Source organism: Stegastes partitus, unplaced genomic scaffold (assembly GCF_000690725.1).
Source record: "Stegastes partitus isolate 25-593 unplaced genomic scaffold, Stegastes_partitus-1.0.2 Scaffold129, whole genome shotgun sequence".
Classification (NCBI taxonomy): Eukaryota; Metazoa; Chordata; class Actinopteri; family Pomacentridae; genus Stegastes; species Stegastes partitus.
In genome coordinates this window covers 206,511-225,539 of record NW_007577860.1, presented here as the reverse complement: position 1 = coordinate 225,539, position 19,029 = coordinate 206,511, and the positions used below count along the sequence as shown (strand labels likewise).

General features: G+C 43.7%; 1 protein-coding gene across 1 annotated transcript in view; it reads right to left on the bottom strand.

The window, feature by feature from the left end:
- The window catches only part of syne1a (spectrin repeat containing, nuclear envelope 1a), a 123,747-nt gene that overhangs the window by 102,781 nt on the left and 1,937 nt on the right, over window positions 1–19,029 (bottom strand). Inside the window, exons 2-16 of the mRNA XM_008278654.1 lie at window positions 18,612–18,673; window positions 11,972–12,067; window positions 11,213–11,296; window positions 9,043–9,135; window positions 7,255–7,436; window positions 6,924–7,120; window positions 6,212–6,324; window positions 5,724–5,762; window positions 4,401–4,508; window positions 3,830–3,967; window positions 3,164–3,328; window positions 2,783–2,895; window positions 2,403–2,571; window positions 2,107–2,203; window positions 1–163 (exon numbers count right to left, since the gene is read on the bottom strand). Coding sequence (XP_008276876.1) covers window positions 1–163; window positions 2,107–2,203; window positions 2,403–2,571; window positions 2,783–2,895; window positions 3,164–3,328; window positions 3,830–3,967; window positions 4,401–4,508; window positions 5,724–5,762; window positions 6,212–6,324; window positions 6,924–7,120; window positions 7,255–7,436; window positions 9,043–9,135; window positions 11,213–11,296; window positions 11,972–12,067; window positions 18,612–18,673 — 1,819 coding nt within the window. The remainder of the gene's footprint in view (window positions 164–2,106; window positions 2,204–2,402; window positions 2,572–2,782; window positions 2,896–3,163; window positions 3,329–3,829; window positions 3,968–4,400; window positions 4,509–5,723; window positions 5,763–6,211; window positions 6,325–6,923; window positions 7,121–7,254; window positions 7,437–9,042; window positions 9,136–11,212; window positions 11,297–11,971; window positions 12,068–18,611; window positions 18,674–19,029) is intronic.

The window sequence follows — 19,029 nt, the reverse complement described above, 5'->3', positions numbered from 1 at the left end:
TCCAGCCAGGCCTGTAAGGAGGCCACAGTGGCGGTGTACCTCTCCCAGTTGGACAGCACCTCCTCCAGCATGCTCCTCACACTGCGTACTTCCATGGACAGACTCCTCCACTGAGTCACCACCTCCCGCATGAACCTGCGTACTCCCATCTCGCCCTCGTCCGCTGAAAGAGAGACAAATCAAGAACAATTACACTGCAAGACCACTACTAACGTCAGCTAGTACTGCTGCTACTAATTGGGAAAACAATGCATGCAGGAGTCTTCATAGTGATCTCCAATTTTTATTTTGAATTTTTTTTTTTTAATATTCACTATTTTCAATTTTCTTCTGACTTTATGGAGATTTCCTTTGAAGGTAAAATGAAAAACGCGTTCTCTGTCTCACAAATGAAAAGCTGAATTAGCCGTTTAGCAGCTACAGGTCTATTATTTGATCACGTATAGACTCCTCTCTACTGATGTTTGTCTTACACTGCACATTGCACATGTTCATAGCAACAGCAGATGAAAAGCATACTGAGGCTGATGGAGCTACATCCCTTTGCAGACAAATCTCTGACCCCAAAAACTCACTGCAGGGAGATGTATCATGTGTGCTGGGCATTTCTTTGGTGCAAACTCTCCAGTCTCATAAGTCCTCTACCACAAACTGTCAGCTCGTGTAGAAGTGTAAAAGAAATAAACCAAAAGTAAAAATCCACTTTAAAATAGGCGCTGATCAAATGTCAGAATCAGATCACTACATGATCCTGAAATGGTAATAACACATTAAGCACCCTGTACACTTGCCATTTTTCAATTCACTATAATGTCAAAGTGAGCTTGTTAAAACATCCACATAGTCCTACATCCACCTAATCATAGGCTAAGATGCTAGCTACAGCACCAGCAGACTCGGCTGTATATTTAATTTGTGGGGTGGACCAATCAAACCTCAGACGTCCTGATTTCTCGCCACACCTCACTTCTCTGCTCTGCATACCCTAAAGCAACACAACCCTGAAAACTAATGAAACCAACAAGCTAGCTCAGTTTGCGCCCAGAGACCTGCCGAAGTGGAGCAGCCCCTAACTAGCAAATGGGGTCGTATTCCCCATTGAGAGCTTGGAGTGGAGGAACCTCATTTAGCTGTAGCCTGCAGACTCTGCTCTATCACCACACTGTAAAACCAGTCAGGGGAACACTGAGCTGCTGCAGGAGAAAGCCTCTCTGGTTACTGGGTTGTTGAAACAGTAAAATAAAGTTGAGATATTAATGTACAATGTTGAGATGGTGTCACTGAAAATACGTCGGGGGATGAATGATCAATTTAATTTAAAAGTAACAGTAAAAGAATGTAATTAGTGTTGGACAGTGTGATATCATATATATCACATCTATTCCTTTCATATCAGATCATTGTCGGCTCTGTTCCTAATGAATGACCAGGACTGCTTAAAGCAATGCTGCACATTTTATGTGATTTTGGCATCAATATAATAAAGTTTCCACTACATGACTGTCAGGCTGTTAAACTGGATCCAGAAACTGTTCTTCAGCTGAGTTCCTATAAAATGAACAACACCATGATTCAGGGATATCATTATGTGTAATAATGATTTTACCTCTGTTCTCTACCTCCACCTGCAACTATTAAATGTCCTCGTTGGTCACTGATTAAAACTTAAAAACTCCTCTTTATGTACCAAAGCTACAGACTTAGAAGTTTATTCCATGACAACAATAATCCCTCCTGTGCTAGAACGGTTCCTCAGGTTGGTCATGTAGGACAGACAGTCTGAATTCATGTTATAGAGACAGTCAGCAGGAAACTGTAGTCCAGGACAGAAAACCTCAGCCATGGTGTTGATTGTTTACGTCGCTCATGATGTGTCGTTGAGCATATAAAATAAAAAAACACTGTCCAGACATGTACAAGGTAAGTAAACGTGTTTTTCACCCGACGGCGTCTTTCCAATAAAAAGGTGTGAACAGAGAAATGCTGTAAAACATCCGTAGATATAAACACACATCAGACAAGACACAGAATGTGTATTATACATATGAACACCTGACCTCAGACGGTTAACTTTGTGTATTCAGGAGTTGTATTTGAACCACTCACCTGAGCTGTCAGCACTGACGTAGGCCTCTGCAGACTGTTTCAGAGTCTGAAACAACACCTCATAGTTTTCAAAGAAACGATGCTTCTCCACAAACGACTGATGAAGACAGAACACAATTTAAATTGTTATCACAGATGAATTTACAGTGACGGCGTTAACATCACAGCGTAGACACAAAGCAGTCAAACGAGTCCCTGCATACACGTACTGTTTATGCAATTTTCAATAATGTAAAAAGCAAGAAAACTTTGACTTCAAAACTGAACTAATATTTCAGAGCAAAGTCTGAACTTACAATATAATTGCTGAGCATTAGCTCCACGGACTCCTGCTGGCCATATTTGATGATCCAGGATTTGAGCTTGGACTCAGCCAGAGTGAGGAACGCCTGCATGTGGTGTTTGTTCTCCAAAAATTCCATTTTAGCCAAGTGGATGCTAGAAGATGTAGAGACAAAGTTCATCCTAAAAAAGACAAAGTTCATACAGAACATGAGCCCTGTAGCTTGACACTCTGCCGCTCCTCTGACCAGCAGAAGGTGAAACCATGTGAAGTTAGGTGGTTCATGTGCTTCCAGGACTGGATCCCTGTCAGCAGGCTACCATATTGTCTGAAATGAGAAACACATGCTTCTGTATTCTGGGCTGTATTTTGTGGACATCTTGTTTCGTCTACCTCTCGGCGATGTCTTGGAGCTGGTCTGCGGGAACAGGGACTCCGTCAACACTTCTGTCTCTGTGGATTTTCTGAAAGACCTGCTGGTGGCTTTCCAGGCTCCTCAACACATCCTGCACAGCGTACAGCAAATCACAGACACAGAGAAACACATGAAAAGATGAAGAAAGAAGCACGATGAACTGAACACATTTTATGATTACAGCATATTAGTACAACGTCAAACAGTTTGCATGCTGATGAACTACTTTAAACTGTTATTTCACCAGCGCAGCCCCTTTAAAAGTGTCTGTAACTGCATATCATGTGAGCATCACTCTGGCTGTCCTATTTCTCCTCTGTAATTTGCCTCTCTCTCTCTCTGTTTGGCTCCATGCTGACCTTGTGCTGTTCCAGAGCTCTATGTACAGTGGTAGCCGTGACGTCATGCGCTTGTTGGACGACAATCTCCTGTCGCAGGGCTCCTTCAGCCTCATGCAGCCATGCGCCCACCGTGTCCAGAGGAGCTGGCAGACACCTGTCCAGCTGAAGATGCCAGTCCAGGAGCTGAGATAGTGGAAACAGTTAAGGTGTCAAAGAAAGACACGTAATGAAGTCGTGACACAGATAATTCAGGTTGTTTTATTTAGGCAGGGTAGAAGGAGACAGTGAAAGGCCAGCTCTCTGCATGGAACACAAAAATGATTTGGTGTAAAAGTTCACATTGGTTCAAGATGAAACACACTCACCATGTAAAGTATGAACCACATGCTTAACATAAAAAGACCATAAGGATGCTTTACTGATGGCTTTTGTGTCAGACCAATAAAGGTGAAATGGAATCAGTTAATCTCACACAGACACATGATACCGGTGGAAGGTTTCATTTAAGGTCATTACTGCAATCAAATAATTAGCACTTCTCCCAGTGGCTGATTAAAGCCGAGGTAAAGGTCTTTGTGTCGGTCAGGATGTTTGTAAAGCCTGGCCTCCCAGAGAAGCCATACGTGTGTGCATCTCTATTCTTCCTCTTGCCTAATCGGTGGGACGAAGCCATAAACCTCTCACCCTATTGGAAACCCTCTCCCAGGCCTGCTTGACCAGAGCCTGATCCACGGTCAGCATCCCGTCCCTCTGAGTGGACTGCAGCGCTCCTTCCACCTGCCGCCTCCTCATCTCCAACTGCACACGCACACTTTTGAACAACTGAAAAGGAAAAACAAGTGATTGACAGTTCTCTATTCCCAGTGAAAGGCTGTTCAGTATTCGAGTTACACCATGAAGACATCAGTGCTTCCTCACAGGTCACACCCTGCTCCCATTGGTGTCTCATCAGACACTCATAAAATCTGTGGCTAATTGCCACTAAGTACTGTCCCTCTGTCTGGTTCCAGATTCTCAGACCTGTACAAAGAAGATGAGGATATCCCACATGCTGCTGAATATGAAATGTATCCCGAGGCTTGGTGGAATAAGCCAGACTGACTGAAAATATGACGGCTGCTGTCTGATCCCCACAGTGTAATGCCACTGATTAAGTTAATAATAGAAGCGTGTGTGCCCAGTGTGGCCACTTTATGCTGCCATACACCCACACACACACCCACACACACACACACACACACACACACACACTAACCTGGTACTGTTGAGAAAGATTGCCCTCCGTCTCCTGGGCCTGTACTGCATCTCTCTCCAGCTGGTCGAGCCACATTTTGAGCTCCCTCAGGCTCTTGCGCTGCTCTCTCTAGGAGGCCGGGATGGTGGAGGGGTGGAAGGGTGAACCGCGGGTGGAGAGACGGACAACGAGATTGAACAGTGCAAAGGGGAAATAAAAAAACAAATTAAAGTGAGAAGGAAGGAGTATCACAGACAGGGCAGAACAAGGTAGACGTGAGATGTTTTAGACATCAACAAAAGGATGAAAAGAAGACGAGGGGGCAGAGCTTGTACTGCTAAACATGTGTTCCCCTAATCCTCTGTTTCTCCCTGTGGGACAAAACGTCAAAAACCCACAGCTGCCAAAAACACTCAGCTTAAACAGGGTACTTTGTCTAAGACCCCCTACTAACATTTCATTGGATTTTAAGTAACCATGACGATAATACTATGGTGCTCCAAAGCTGGTGTGATAGACCATTCAGTCTGAGAGCTGCTCAGTCTCAGTCAGTTCAGTTTTAGCATTTCACGTTGGCTCCGGCAGAAAGCCCAAACTTTCTTCTTTCTGACAGCAGACTGAGTTCATTCTACCGGGAAGCAGTCTGATATCAGTCATACTGAACCCACCACACTTCTTACAGATATTTTTATGTATTTATCAGCTGCTGTTTGCTTTACATTTCAGCACTTCTGTTGTTTTTATGTGAAAACACAACGGCTAAGTGACCCCTTTTACATTAGCGTGTGAGCAACAAATAACAAAGAAGGCTCGAAACACAACAAACACATGCAGCCTAATCGGTGTCAGTGGGAGGCTTCACAGCCCGTCGCAGCTCTGGAGACTTTAACCTTAAAAACAGGCAACCCCTATTCACATGCCTCGAATCAAACACCCTGTGTCAGTGCACACTGCCGCTGCCAGAGGCTTTCATTGTCATGCTAATGGCTCCAGGAGCCGTAGCGCTAGGTGGTAACGTTCATAAATGGTAATATCACATCTTATTACACTGGACTTCCTTTTGTTATCACGGCTCAGAAACCCCGGGGCAGGAATATCCCATCAGGTAAGATAAAGAGCCGCTATTAGCATATAGGCTCTATTCTGACATGAGAAAACAACGTTTAATCTCATCCTTACAATGTACAGTATGCAGCGATACAGAAATCTAATAGAACAGCCAGAAAAATACAAATTAATCAGATTTATATGGAAACCATGAATGAGCATGGTTGCTAATTGCATTGAGCTGCAGGAAATGATTGAAAGCCTGCCCCTGGGACCTTAAGTTGCTATATAACCTACCTCCAACATTTCCTCTATATCGCGGGGAGCAACATCATGCTGTGGGACAGAGGCCAGCACAACAACCACAGGAAAGTAGTCACCATACAAAGACACCAGAGAGAAAGACAAGAGGAGAGATGCACAAAAACAGAGACATGAAACAGACGAGACAGACCCGCCAGACCTCTGTGACACCACAGCTTTAACCTACTTTACAAAGTGAGTCGTAGACCTTACTGCATATAAAATCAAACTACTGTGAAAAAACGTATTGAGTCACAGATTTTATTAAATCGGTATAATAAGTTAACAGTACTTGGCTCTACACACAGACTGAACAAAGAGGGAATGCCATCTACTCTATCATGTATATATTAATATATATCATGACTAAAGTCAACTGGAGTCAATCTAAGAGAGAAAATAAACAGTGAGGATGCAGACAAAGAGAAGACAAGGACAGCGATAGGCATATCCAGACTGTGACTAATCTGGCAGCTGCTCACCTCTTCCTCTGGCTGCTCCTCGGAGTCGCTCTGCTTTCGGTCAGGATGATGCTTCAGGAACTGAGCTACATATGTCATAACAGATTTCTCATCTGGTTTGTCGACATCAACATCTGAGGAGGGAACCAAATGATGTAATCAAAAACAAATCAGGTGCAGATTCTTTAACAGTTTGTCTCATGGAGCAGAGTAATGAGCTCTGATAGGAGGAGGCTGGACTGACACAGACAGGTGGCATCTGAAATGTACAAAAATCTTCAGCATTATAGATCAGTGTCCAAATCCCGTATAGAGGTTCCACCATGCTGAATCTCACGGCCTAATGGACCTTAATTATCCTGATGTCAAGCTTGATTTGTCAGAGTTCATTGTGAAGGGCAGGCGTGAAGGAGCACAGCTGGTGTTTGGCAGTGATGCTGTGACAGACTCACTGTTGTCCTTCTGTGTTCTGCAACTCAAGCTGTATTTGATGAGAAACTACTGATTTAGGTTAAGTTAATTCACATTATCTGAGTGACGCAAAAATCACGCTGTTTTCTATTAAAGACAACACAGCACGATAAAAACAAAAGGAAATACAGTCGCCTGAAGGTCATTGATCCCATGATGTTGTGTGTGTGTGGCTGGCCGCTGAAACAAATCCCTGTTCAGTTCAGTGTTAATAAATGCAACGACAAAGTCTCGAGGAAAGGCTGTAGGAAATGTTATTTACCCTCTGGGTCAAGAAGCTGTGGAATGCCAAACTCCGTCTCAGCCAATAGGAAGGCTTCCTGCAGATTTTCTCGATTGGGCCTCCTCCATACACGCTCCATGTCAACGAGATTAGGCCGGAGGGCATTGATAACTGCAAAGAATGCCAAACCAGTGCGCCAACTGGGGCCAAAGTCTTTCACTTCAATCCCCAGACATCTGCAAAGGACAGAAGATCACAAGGTCACAGCAGACAAAAACAGAACCTACGACGCAGTGGCTTTGGAAACAGTTTTCACACTCAGTGGATTTAACATTTATTATCTGCAAACATTATAAATGTGTCTTCATACTTGGTGGCTGTCAGCTGAACCCATCTCAGTAAGGCCTTTCTGGCTCCACCCTGCAGGGGTGGGAGGGGTTTCTTTTTGACAGGTGGGCTGGTGGTCTCAGTGCTGCTGGTGGAGCTGTCCAATGAGGAGGTGCTGCTGGACAAGGCCTGGAGTGCTGGTAGGCTGATGGTTAGCTCCTCAATCTGCAAAGAACAGGATAAAGTCGGGCTTGAAGTTCCCCCATTGATGCTAATCAAGTTGTTCACCTTGTTAAGGCGTCCATATAATGTTTTCTGTATGCTAGAACACACATCACAAGCAAACCCACAGGTCAACACCATGGCTGAGTGTTTCCACCTCAAGACTGCAACGTACCAACGACAGTCTCAAAAACATGGACTCAGACTTCAGGGATTTGATAACAAACCTGAGAAACCTGCCAGCTTGTAGGGTTACCTACATCGCGTCTGTATCAGTATTCGTCTTCAGAATCAGTTACCAGTTTGAACATGCATGGTTGAATCTCTACAACATGACAACCTCCCATCGTGTAGCGTGGAGCAGCTCGACACCGTTTGGTCAGAGCTGCAGGTACATTTGTGTGCTTCAGCTGCAGCAAGAACTGAGAGGTGCATGAAGAGAGAGGTGAGGATGGTCTTGATCTGCACATTCTAAAGGAAGCAACAGGGCTAAGTTGCTTTTAACATTTTTTTTCATTCTAACTGACGTGAGTCCATTTATCCCATCCCACACAAGGATCACACAGTCAGGCATACATCACAGCAGAAGAAAACATCCACAGCTCTCAGCCAGGAGAAGCTGCATTCACATAAAGACTTTAGACAACAAATGCAGAATGAATAGCTTTTGTGGTCACTGGATTAACAGAAAACATAAAACAATGAAAGTTTCTATTTGATCAGTATTGATGTCACTCTGCACTGACACCACTTGGAGAACACATCTGCATCATCCAGCTGTTCAGCTGCTGTAAAGCTGCTCTTAAATCAATACATGTGCAGATCTCACCTATAAACGAATTAGCCCATGTACATTTTGTTTTTGTCCACATGTAGCTGTTCATTTTATAGCTTGCATTATTTCACGTTATTATCCATGTGTGGGGAAAAAAAACAAGTATATTCATAAGTTGGGACAGCAATCTAAAGTCTTACTAGACTTCATCCCAAGCCAGCTCACTGGCTGTGGACGATCTGTTGTCATGCACACATAATCTATCCTCAGCTCGCCACAGCCAACAAACTGTGGCTCCTCACAGCTCAGAAAGCCTGTAAATAAAACACATCCTACTGGCATCAGTACTGCATGGCAGTGAGTGGACATATATATATATATATTACTCTATTATTCAGTCTTGTGCGTTTCTTGAGTTAATGCTGTCATGTTTGCTGGAACAGCGCTCCTCTACATGGGCTGATGTTGCTAAGAGACCGTCTCATCAGGATGACGTTTTTGTTGATCAGTCTGAAATGCTTGAGGAAGCCACTGCTCATTTTCAGTGTGGATGCTTTGAAGTATTGATTTTTCCATTTTAAATGTCTCTTTAGTTGAAATCGCTTAAGTTTTTTCTTGCAGCCTAGAAAATCACACACGTGCTGCCTGTATGTTACCAACCATGTTGGCTGTCAGTGTGAAGCTCTTGTGATGAGCTAATTAGTGATGTTCACACCAGGAACTAGTGAACATCAACTTTAATCACATTGTTTTGTGGCATTGCCTAATTGAAAAATAATATGCTAAGTTATGTGCATTGCATTTGACATTAATAGGACTTCCTTAAGCAGTTACCTGGAAGTAGAGGATGATGGTCCACACCAAACCCAGTACGATGGATGGTCGTCCATCCACGATGTCTGTAGAGTTGATGTTCACTAATTTGATCTGTGTCCAGAAACAACATCCAGCATTAGAATATCTCATAAACAGAGCAAATAATTCCACATTGCAAACTATTCCAGTGTATTCAGCTGAACTGTGCTATAATCTCGTACATGTGGATGACGTAAACACACAGTCTGGTGAATCAGTCTCATGCAGCGTGTCTCCACAGAATTAACAGTAAACAGTCTGGACTCTATCTAGTCCACGTCCTGAACAAACCAGTAATGTTATGAATACTGACCGGAGATCCTCTGTAGGCAGACTGGGAACGATAAGAAACAGGAAGTCAGGCAGAAGTAGGACGAGCGAGAGGGAGAGAGGGAGAGAGAGCATTAAGAAGTAGTCTTGATGTGTCTGATTGAAAGCAAACGCCTCATTGACTGTGAGATAGCATCTCTGAGGTGAGATAACTGGAGTGGTTGGCTGAGAGGGGAGATCTATCACCCCCACACAGGCAACAGGGATTATATCCAGCAGAGAGGGGCAGAAAGAAAGGGAGAGAGGGGCAGAAAAGGGAAAGGGAAAAGAGGGTGGGGGGCGTCTTGGGATATGATGAAGTATTCTATATTATCACACACAGTGTTATATTACTGAGGCGCCGCAGCACAACAGGTCATCATATGGTAATACCTGCCACCCCGTATACGTAAACAAGCATGGAGAGAAGATTGAGGGCAGGCAAGGGCAGCGTGGGATAGTGACAGATAAGAATATATGGAATACATGGTTTCATATCAGACAACACCGTAGGTTATCCTGGCAAATCAGCACAGCAGCATGAGGCTGGACTGGTTACACGAGCAAACAGAACACAGGCAGCCGTACAGTAGAGGTCATGTTGGTGTCTGAAACATGCTCAAATAGAAATGACTCAACATTAGTCAAGTCACTGACGAGCAAAACAAACTTCCTGATCAACCAATCAATCCTATCAATTACTGGGTGAGCAGAGCGTTTGCTGCTTCCCTTTGTGAAGCCGTCAGGTGAACTCGACAGCATGTGTGCCATGAGTCAGACAAAACCAGATGCTGAGAAGATCACTTCAGGTTCTGGAAAACTGTGTTCAGATGTTTGTTCTGTTTGCTCTCATTTCACATCCTTGAGAAAAAACAAGCAGCTTAAATGATGATTAAAACAGCGATAAGTTGCAGCCCTGGCTGACATTAAAGCTGAGAGTCTGGATTTCCAGTTAAATAAATGTACAACAGGGATTCAAACACAAGTTACACCGTCTAACACAGAACATAAGCATGTGTTAGACACACAAAGCAACTGAGCTTCTAAAGTCAAATGGAAATCCGGTTTAAACGTACGTCCGATTTACACACAGAAAATATTTACATTTAATTTCCAACCCACAGATTTACACAGTGACACATGGAGCAGAGCGGCCACTGACGCCTCATCTCCAGACTGCAGATTACTGCGGCAGGATTTACAGTTTTAACCCTGTCACACTTGAGGAAGACAAATCAATGTCCCTGCAGACACCAGCTCATACTTATGGCTTTATTTATGTATATCCAAGGACAAGCCAGGCACGGCTTTCAGAAGGTTTCACTAATCTCATGGAAGGGCAGTTGATGCATCTTGATCACTACATCCAAACCATACTGAGCGGGTTTCGGTGTGATTCTGCCAGTGAAGCTGGGAATGGAGGGAATGGTGTTGATTGTTGAGAAAGAGAACTGGAGCACACACAAAACATCTATCGGGCCAACAAGTACAGTGATCATCTGAAATAATAGAATCTGTCACAATAATTCAATAGTTGAATTTTCAAAGAATTTCTTGTCATTTATAGACAGACAAACACATTTATTGAATTACTTAATTAAGACAAATGTGAACAACGGCAAAAAACAAAGTCTGTGCCGGGATACGAAGACAGAACGTTGTGGTTTCAGGACAAATGAGGGAAGACGGAGAGTCAGGCGAGGAGGAAGGGGGAACGGGTCACACAAGGTCAGGACTCAATATTTATGCCCACAAGGCACCAGATGAACAGGGAGAGCAGTAGGACGGGTACAAGTCAGAAAAAAAAGAACAGTATAAAAAGAAGGCAGTGAACGCTTACCTTCCTACCCTCAAGGAACTTGAGAGCTGTGCCGATGTTAGCGACCCAGTGGATCCTCTTTAGCTTCTTGCCCTGTTCACATGGCTGGGAGGGAAAAGGAGAACAATAGACATGAAAAGAAAGAAGCAGAGACAGACAGGGAACGATAGAGAGTGGATCAAATAAAACCGTGCTACTGAAAAGAAGAAATGATCTTTCAGATACTAATAATAGTTATAAACACATGTGTGGAAATGTTGCGCTTAACCTCAAATACATCTACAAGGAATCAAATAGAAAACAGAATATAGATGAAGACAGAAACACAGGTTGTGAAATAATGAGAAAAATCCCACACAGGTACAATCAGAGCTGTTTGACTGTTGGCAGATCAATAGGACACAGACAGCTCAGACCTGAGGCAGTAGAGGCCGAGTCAGATCCTCAGGCTGTCTGTGTTGTGTTTGTGAACTCTGATCTGCCCTCGTTAATCTGAGCTTTCCTACTCAATTCAAACATCCTAATAAAACCGATCGATAAGCATTTCCATCTAATTGTGGTTCGTTTCACATGCGCTGCATTAAGTCTGTTCTGAGTCTGACCGCTGACTGCTACGTAACAAACCGGCCGAATGACTGATCTTCTCTTCTACCTAACCTGATCTACGTCATGTCGGCTCAGCGGGATCAAGCAAAAAATGTAATCCAGCAAGATCAGAGGATGGAAGTGTTTGAAGTGTGCGGCCCAGTCACACGCTGTAGGAATGACCATGAGGCTCACCAGCTTCTGTCCAGACAGGACCTCCAGCAGGGCCAGGAGCATCACACCATCCTTGATGTCCTCAAACAGGTCCGTCACCACCAGAGGCGGGACGTGCTGCACAGGAAAACAAATACAGTTGATGTAGCTTCTCACTTCATATATCCAAACAAGCACAAGTGGAAATAATGGTTCATGTGTCGATGTTTTAGTTGTTAACACAGAAAACTAACTGAAAACGCTGCTCTCTGACCTCCGGGCAGCCGTATGGTTTAAAACATCACAGTGTGTCTGGAAGTGTCCAAGAAGCATTTCAAAACCTGTAACTGTTAATTAGTCCCATAAGTTCACTGTTTATGTTAACGCTCCATGGCATGAGCGCAGACAAAGCCTTCTCAGTTTTCATGGAATGCAAAGATCTGGGATTTTAGTCTTAATAGCTTTTGCCATGTATATGAAACCAAGAGGCAAGACGTGGGTTTTTTGCACAATATCCCTCGCTAAGTGGCCTAGCACATATAAACGAGGATACAATGCATATATTACGCTGTAAGACGTTAATTTAAACTTGTGAAACACGGATAAGGGAAATCCTCATAAGAAACACACTTGGAGCCCAAATAGAGTTTGGCAGCGCTGCCTATTACTGACAGCTAGATTCGCTCATGAGCAAAGGCTCAGCAGACACTGAATGGGTTCCTCAAATCCTAAAATATGCTGATGATTTCAAACTGTATCCTTCCCGATGACTTCCTCCCTGACCTGACACAGACTTCCAGACTTGAGGAAATCCACATATCTCTGTTTCTCGCCGACGCCACATCAAGGATTTCTCTTAAAGCACAGTCACATGCTGGGGCTGAGGAGAGGTTTAGGAGGGGGAGCGTTCAGACGAGCGAACCATTCACAGGGAGATTAGCGGCAAAGGGAGCGAGAGAGAGCGAGAAGAGAGGGAAGGCGAGTGGAGATGTGTGCACGAGTGTGTCTGTGTTACCACGTGCGAGTGGAGAGCGTGCACGGTGAGAGGAAAACATATGCAACCCCAACATGGTGAATTTGTGAGACGGGTTTAACTGTGAAAGATGATAGAAGACGGAGAGAGAGGGGACAGTAACCTTACGTCTTTCAAAATTAATTAGCAAACACAGAAGCTCTTCTCACTAATTCCTCTTCTAATGTCATTTTATGGTTTTGGATATTAGAATATTCAGACACACTTGTGCCCGTATCATAAAGTGACAGAAGAAGCACTTACAAAGAGCCTTCAAAGGGATGAATTATACCATGAGGTAATTGAAGTTAAATTTACCTATTTGTTCATTATAATCCCGAAGCTAATGAGGAAATTTCAGACTAATTACAAAATAAGAAAGTAATATTCATTTCCTCTGCTAAGCAACATGCGCTAAAAAAATAAATCAAGAACTTAATGAGCTAATTACATATGAGTGTCTGGGCCATAATTGATTGTGAGCAGAGGAGTATGAGGATGCGCTGAGCTCTCGTGCTATTCCCCTGGTGCACTTGACTCAGTGGATTCCAAAAAATCCACATCATAGAAGACGCAGGGAGGAGCAGAAACAAAGAAAGAATGGCAGTACATCCAGTTTAAAGGAACAACTGATACTACACGTCTATTGTCCAGATCTTATGGAGCTGAAGATATTCTATTTGCACATTAAAGTACCAGCGTCAGTAATTTTTCTCATTGCAGTCGGTGGATTCATTGGTGGGAGTGGTAGAAGATTCATATCTATACTTATACATATACATCTATACAGCGGAGAAAGACAAGTGGCCTACAAACAACAGTTACATGAACTGAATGGACAAACAGACGTTTTACTGTTAAAGACAGCTATATATGATTAATACAATATTGTACAATATTGGGGGGAAAAACGACAAACACGGCTCCCATCCACAGATTATGTACTTCACTGTGCTGCACATGTCAACACACTTTTTTTGCGTTACAGCAGTGCTGATGTTTACCATAATTCACATCTCAGTCAAAGTGTGAGGATGCTAACATTTGCTTACTGCTCAACAGATTATGGGAGCCACTTCCTAGCGTTTTTGTTGGTATGGCTGTTTGTTGAACGGATTCCAGATAAACTCTGCTCGTTTAAAAATGCAGCTGCCTCCCTTTATGTGTGGACACTCTGTCTCCTCCATCAGTGTCCTGCCGACATATCTGATTGGTTGAGTAACATCCTCCATACATGTTCATTTTTACTGCCAGTGTATTATTTCCAAACAGCAGCTACTGTCTCCTGCATTACTAATATTCAGTATCTGCCCTGAAAAACACTCAGTCGACCGCCACACGAAACACCAAGTACAGACAAACTGAAATGAACGAGGTGGACTGGCAAAGACACAGCTACTGATTGCATCCATAACAATTTATTAAGAAAAGGAAAAGCAGAGCTAACAGGTGACCAACGGACACATTATGAACCACATCCCGGCCGTTCAGCTGCTGAGGCCCGTCCTGTGTACCATGACTGGTTGTTTGAATTTAGTGTGCATGGAGGATGTCTCCCACTAAATCCCGTTGGTCCCACCCTTTAAAGAGGAGGGAGCGTTGGGGACCAGTGGAGTAAACACAGAGAGGAGCTTCACTTACTGCTGCTGTAATCTCTAAGAACACTTGGTTCACTGATTGCTGCACTAAAGCCGTTTGCCTGGAAAACGCCTGAGAGACGATGAGACCTCTGCTGCTCACACTGGCCACTTCCTAATTAAGCTTTAACCTTCTCAGAAAGGATTTGTCAAAATGGAAACTTGGGGTCCGCTCTCTGAATCCCCCCATCCTGTGCTTGTCAATCCACTGCCGAGCGCAACTTGAAAGCCGACTACGGCTGAAAACTGAAACTGAGCCTTTCCAGGCAGAATTTGGAGGCAAGCAAAACTGTAAGGCAATACACTGGAGTGTCATCTAAACAGCTTTACCCTCTGTTTAAACAACAAACACAACCAAAAACACAGCGCCCTGCCACTCTCTCATAGTTCATATCTTTGGTGAGTTAATCTGGTGAACTACTGCGAGTAATGAGAGTCATTAATCTTCTGTATAAATTACCAGCTTCAATACGTCCCCTCTCATAGAAAGTCTTTGTCAGAGCTCATAAGACTTCTTTTGTTATACCTGTGGAGTGGAAAAGTACGGGGGAGGGGAGTGCTAGTGAAAGGAAGCCCTCATGCTATGTCTCAGCTCACCTAACGATTAATCACATACCTTTAGGCGCTGAATTAAAGACCTGTGATAACTGGAGTGGCCTAATCATCTGCATAGCCAAGGGCATGATCTATCCCTCTGAGAGCAAAGCTAAACCAACTGTTAAAGCTTCTCTGTCTTCTTTCCCCTCTCTATCCTTCTGTCTGTCTCACGCCCATGTGTCTCTGTGCAGTTCTACATGTGCCAATAAACTCAGCGTTTAGTCTCTACTAGTCTAAAGACCGGCTGTAAGTGACTCTTCCCTCGACTCATCCCACAGCTCTCCGAACACTCGCCGAGCTGCCGTGACAACCAGGACATTTTTGAAGACAAATATAGGCCAATCAGTGTCGCTATGGCAACGTCAGGCATCAGGTGAAAGGGTAAGCGGCTTCGTGATGGACGAGGAGGGGAGCAGCAATACGTAATTTGATCAAATAGGTAGAGAGGAACAAATATGGTTATTAGCTGAATTCCTCACATTTTCCTGTAGCGTGGATCCAAGGACAGAGGAAACCCGAACGCTTCACTTTCTGAGACTTTCCTAAGCAGGTCAGAGTTGTTCTTCGGTGGAACCAGACAGGAGCGTAACAGTGAGCTTTGTAGCTGTGCTTCCTGAGATCTGATGCATCAAAAGCTGCATTCTGCTTCCCGACAGTAACCCAGCTGACCCTGTAGGAGAACCATCTGGCTCTGATGATGACCACAGAGGTCTGTTATGGGTCCAGGCTGCGGATTTGTTCCTCGTATTCCTTGTATAAGCATCAAAAAAGTGACTCAGACTGAATCCTCTCTGAGACAGTGCTGGTCTCAAACGACATGAACGACCTGCTTAGATGATGTGTAACCCAGATAGGAGGTACTGGTTCTGGCCCAGACTACGTGTTTTATGTGAAACCCTGAATGTTGTGTGGTTTTGAAAGATTTTAGTTCATTGCATTGTAGGAAAAATTCAGCATAATTTTCAGCAATACTGAAATCACATGAATCAATGTGTTATCTATATTTTCTATTTCTACATTTCCTGCTGACTGACTGAGTGACAGGCTACTAAGGACCACTCATTTCTCACATTCTCTTTCTTGGCTCCGTGTAAGATTTAGAAAAGACTTTAAACTCTTGTACCTCTCATACAAAGCTCTTCATGACTCGGCTCCATCTTATCCTAAAGATCTCACAGCACCATCATACTGTAAAACAACTCCCCGTCAGCAGGCTTCCTCGTGTTTCCTAGTTGGTACAAAAGCAGACTGGGGGCTTCAGTTATCAGACTTCTCTCCTGTGGAACCAGTTCCCAGTCTGGGTTTAGGAGGCAGACAGATCCTATACGTTTAGATAAGGCTTAAACTTTCTATTCTGATAGAGTTTGTATTTAGGGCAGACTCAACCCTTAGTTACGCTGCTGTAGATCCAGGCTACCGGAGGACTTCCCATGAAGCACTGAGCCCTGCTCCTCCTCTCTCTCATGCTCCATACATTTATATGCCGCTGCTACATGTCCTTACGTTGGTGTCTTCTCTCTCCTGTAGTTTATTCTTCTGACATCTCTGCAGGTAACTCCAGCTCCGGCCTCACCAGCTTCCTCTGTTGTCTTCCTGTGCATTGTTTCTCTCTGCTATCTGTTTCTCTTTCCAGTTTTTTCTCAACCCAACTAATTCACTGAAAGACATTTTTCCTTTTCTGTTTCCTGAACACAGAAGAGAGAGCAGCATCATAACAAGAGACGAGACAACGCTGCTCCTCATCCTGAGGAATCCTAGAAGCATGAGACCGAGACTGAGAGCTCTCTGCCATGTTTGCATCATCTTCTACTTCATGACTTTTCTATAATGAACCATTATTGTTCTTTTGCCTGTATGCAACAAGCCGAGCTATAGCTGCCACGACGTGAGTGAACCGATGTCTGGTATTTTTTCAAGTTACCATCTTGCCCAGAAAGCTGTTCATGTGATTGTTCTTCACAAGTCCAGTTCAGGACAACAGAAGCATCAGAGAGCACAGCAACCAGGACAACAGTGAAAAACTGTAGAAGTTGTTCAGCAGCTGATTAGATGCAACTCAAGCTTTACTTCTGTTAAAACAATAGTTAGACATCTGGGGGATATGCTTACTTCCTGTGCTGAAGAAAGTCAGATGGGAAGACTGATGCCACTCTCACCTCTGGAAAGCCTGTTTTCTTACTATGGACACTAGAAACAGGAACATTCTGCTGACCAGCATCTCTAAAGCTCGTTAATTAACACATTACTGCACTTTATAAGCGCATGTAAAGCTTTTAATGGTCATTGATGAGCTGCTGTTTTCAGCCTTTATGCTAAGCTAAGCTGTTGCATCCGTCTATACATCTCTTGATACAGACGTGAGAGTTGAGTCACTGTTATCCTCCAACACTCAAGGAAACAGAATAAGCATGTTTCCCAGACTTTTCATGAATCCCTCTCCTAATTTTGAACAACCAAGAAACAGTGAAGGCATCGCAGCTCTCTCCATGGCAGGAGGACAACTTCATAAATAAACTATGTCCTCACCTTAAATGTTATTAAAAATTCAAGCCATTTAAACATTGGGCTGTGTGCAATTTTCTGCTGGCACAGTCCTGTGACGTGATATTTAATATTACGTCAAGGTTTATTCCCTTCGGAGTGCTTTTCAAATGAATTTTCTGCTCCACGTCACCGCGGTTCGAGGCCTCCACAGCTGTCGTAATCAAATAGGAAACCTTGAGAGGAGCGTCACTGATTGAAATAACACTTAATTGTGTTGCAGTGTGCCATATTTGCCTTGTCCACCCATTCCTGACACACCGTTTAGGCAGTAATGGGTGAAATTGAGGAGCCTAATGCAGTATAACACAATAATTACAGGCACACGACGCTCCCCCCGCCAGCATGTGGCTGCATCAAACGTAATTGTTTAGGATAAGTTACAGACATACTGTTGTCCAAGCACATTGAGGAGACAGATGAAGGGCAGGCTTTAACTAAAACCTCTTATCTTGAACAATCTAAATTGGCCCATATTGAGACAGAATGGTTGCTGAGATGTAAATTACTCTCAGTAGCTTCCAGGAAAAAGAAAAAAAAGATATACAGAGCAATAAATGCTGTAATGTGAAAGTGATAATTAGAGTCGGAGCAAATCCTTGCTACAAGCTAAATGGGACTGGAAGAATGAAAAGGAAGGAGAAAGGCATGCGAGCAGCAATGACTGTGTGTGTGGTCGTAGCTGGCACAGTGGGTCCCATGACCCGCTCCGGTGTGTTCTGGAAATGGAGCAAATGTCAAACCACCCTCAGTGGATGGAGTAAGGTAAAGCAATCCAAAGTGGGAAAACAATGAGACAGGGAAGTTTTCAGTCCGCAAACACCCGCACCAGCATTAGAGTAAATGGACAAAACAATGCTGGCAGCAGCAGGGAGCTTCAAGCAGAGCCTCTTACCTTCGCCAAGTGGGAATTGATCCATTTCGTGAATGTCCTTTTCTGCACTGCCTCCTGCTCATCTGTAAATCAGAGCCAGAGCATCATTATTAATCACATGCAATAATAAACAAAGACGGGATTAAAACACAATCTTCTCATTGTCTATTGTTTTGAGAGCTAACGAGGTTTGCAGGGCTGGATGGTGACTCTCATTAACTTTGATGCTATTACTTTCTGTTTAATGTGTCTGAACACAGTCACACCAAATCCCACCTCACGCTAATGTACTGAGAGAAGGCATCTGACATTTACAGATGGCATTTTCACGAGCTGAACTCATCTTAGAGTGGACAGAAAATTCTGCTCTCAAAAATGCCCTTTAAGTGATGGAAGGGGCAGCAGCTCTTCCTATATCTGCCCTGACCCACACGACTGT